Source organism: Vollenhovia emeryi, unplaced genomic scaffold, assembly GCF_000949405.1.
Source record: "Vollenhovia emeryi isolate VEMERY1.0 unplaced genomic scaffold, V.emery_V1.0 DF945376.1, whole genome shotgun sequence".
Lineage (NCBI taxonomy): Eukaryota > Metazoa > Arthropoda > Insecta > Hymenoptera > Formicidae > Vollenhovia > Vollenhovia emeryi.
In genome coordinates, this window is record NW_011960990.1 from 1 (window position 1) to 2,199 (window position 2,199).

The following is a 2,199-nucleotide window of genomic DNA, read 5'->3' on the forward strand; positions in this document are numbered from 1 at the left end:
ATGGCCAGTAGTGCAACGGAGACGCCTACCGCACTAAAACCACCGGGGGTGGTCTCCTTCGCGTTGTACTGGGGTCACCTGGGAACAGCAACGCATAACTCCAGGTGACCCCCACGCCGTGCGTACTAAGTTCTTCCGCATTCTATCTTGGCCTGGCTGACTGCCAGGTCTGGCCCTTATAAGGGCCTCCTCCTCGAACTTCTCTGCGGCGAGGGTGCCACCGGGCCCTCGCCGCGCCCCCTTGTCTGGGGGGCTGGTGAGCCAGGGGTTTCCCAGCCCCTGACCCACCCCCAGGGATCTCCTGTCTCTGCTCCCCAGGAGACTCTTCCCTCTGACCTCCTCCAGGTCCACAGCCCATCCCCTGGGAAGGGGCGGAGGTAGCAGGCGTACTGACACCGCCCCTCGGGGCGGGGCCAGCCGTCCCACGAATCCCCCGCCCCCCCAGGGGGGCTTCTAGCTTCCCCTCTCCTCTGAGCTACCATGCTCTAAGGTGAGCCGGCTGCCTGCGACGGATAACTCGTGGTCGCCGGCCTCCATCTCCTCCGCATTGCGCGTGCGGGGGGTCGCACTCCCCTCTCCTTACGCGCTCCGCCTCCTCCTTCTGCGACATTACGTGTTCGCAGAAGGAGGAGAACGCCTCCCAAGACTCCTCCCGCTGATTGCCTTGATGACAGCCCGGAGCGAGAGGTCTCCCCCTATCACGTCTGTGAGGGCTCGGCGCTCTGCTGCCCACGCTGGACAACTGTCCAGCGTGTGTTGCGCCGAGTCCCTCTCCTCGCTGCAGTGCTGGCACTGCGGGGTTGGATCCCTCCTGATCCTCTGCAGGTACTCACCGAAGCAACCGTGCCCGGTGAGTACCTGCGTCGTCCTGTAGGACGCCCGCGCCCACGGCCGGTCGATCCAGCCGTCTAGGTGAGGGAGGATTGCTTGGACCGTGCGTCGGCCCGCTCGATTGGGCTCTTCGAGCCACTTTCGCCAATCCTCCCTCACCTTTCCCCTAAGCTGGAGGGCGAGGAGCCTCCTCACCCTCGCAGTCACCGGGACCCCCCCCCCATCTTTTAGTCTTACGACTCGCTCGTAGACGCTCGCACGCGCTTTCGCGAGTAGCTGGATGGGGGGCATCCCGGCCAACAACGTGGCCGCCGCGTGGGAGATTGTCCGGTACCCCCTGACCGCCCTTATAGCCATGCGGCGCTGAGTCTTGTTCAGCACCGCTATGGCCTTCCTATTTCTAGCAAGGGCGGCCGACCAGATAGGGGCACCGTACATCGCGATGGAGTTTATCACGTTGGCATAGAGCCTTCGTGCCCTCCCACGCGGGCCACCCAGGTTGGGCATAAGTCGCGATAGCGCGTTCGCTGCACCGTCCAACCTGGGTGTCAGCCTATGGAGGTGCTCCTCAAACCTCCAGGTGCCGTCGCGGTGGAGGCCAAGGTACTTGAGACTGGCCCCCACCTGGACGCGGACGTCCTCCACTTTGATCGCCACCGCCGGCGGTGGCCCCCGCGTGCCGTTATGGAGGAAGATTGCCTCCGTCTTCCCCGCCGACACGCGAAGGCCCAGTGCGCACTGCGCAGGCGATGGCGATGTTCGCGGTTTCCACCGCTTGCTCCCATTCCTCCCCATTGGCCAGCAGCAACGTGTCGTCAGCGTAGCATATAGTTGTGCAGCCAGTGGGGAGGGCAGTCCTAAGGACTTTGTCATATGCGACGTCCCACAGGATCGGCCCAAGTACCGATCCCTGTGGGACGCCGCAGTCGGCATTCCACCGCCTCTTCCCTCGTCTCTGTCGCTACAGACAATCTCCCTCCCGCTTAAGTAATCCCCTATTATCCTTTGCAGGTAACAGGGGATTTCCAGCTCTGCGAGAGCCCTCCTTGTTTCATTGTGGGGGAGGGAGTTAAAGGCATTAGCGATGTCCAGAGATATCGCCAATACCACCCTCCCCTCCTCCACCATGGATTCAGAGAGGAACCTTACTCTCTTGATCGCGTCCACCGTCGATCGTCCCTCTCTGAAGCCATACTGACGGTCGCTCAGGCCGCCGCCATTTGGCCCCTCGATGCTCCGGACGAGGCGGGTGGTGATGATCCTCTCGAACATTTTTCCCGCCTCGTCCAGGAGGCATATGGGCCGGTAGCTCGAAGGGCTGTCGGCCGCTTTCCCCTCTTTGGGAAGGAGCACCAGTTTTGCTTCTTT

At 62.8% G+C, this 2,199-nt stretch overlaps 1 protein-coding gene across 1 annotated transcript; it reads right to left on the reverse strand.

The window, feature by feature from the left end:
- Positions 1 to 488: 488 nt before the first annotated feature.
- On the reverse strand, positions 489 to 2,193 carry LOC105561376. Its single transcript, XM_012011303.1, has one exon. It carries the CDS (start codon positions 2,101 to 2,103, stop codon positions 610 to 612), a length of 1,494 nt encoding a protein of 497 aa, XP_011866693.1. The 5' UTR covers positions 2,104 to 2,193; the 3' UTR covers positions 489 to 609.
- Positions 2,194 to 2,199: the final 6 nt, after the last annotated feature.

What these genes read in the sequence shown, in the direction of transcription:
- LOC105561376 (XM_012011303.1), bottom strand. Translation starts at nt 2,103, where the DNA reads ATGTTCGAGAGGATCATCACCACCCGCCTCGTCCGGAGCATCGAGGGG.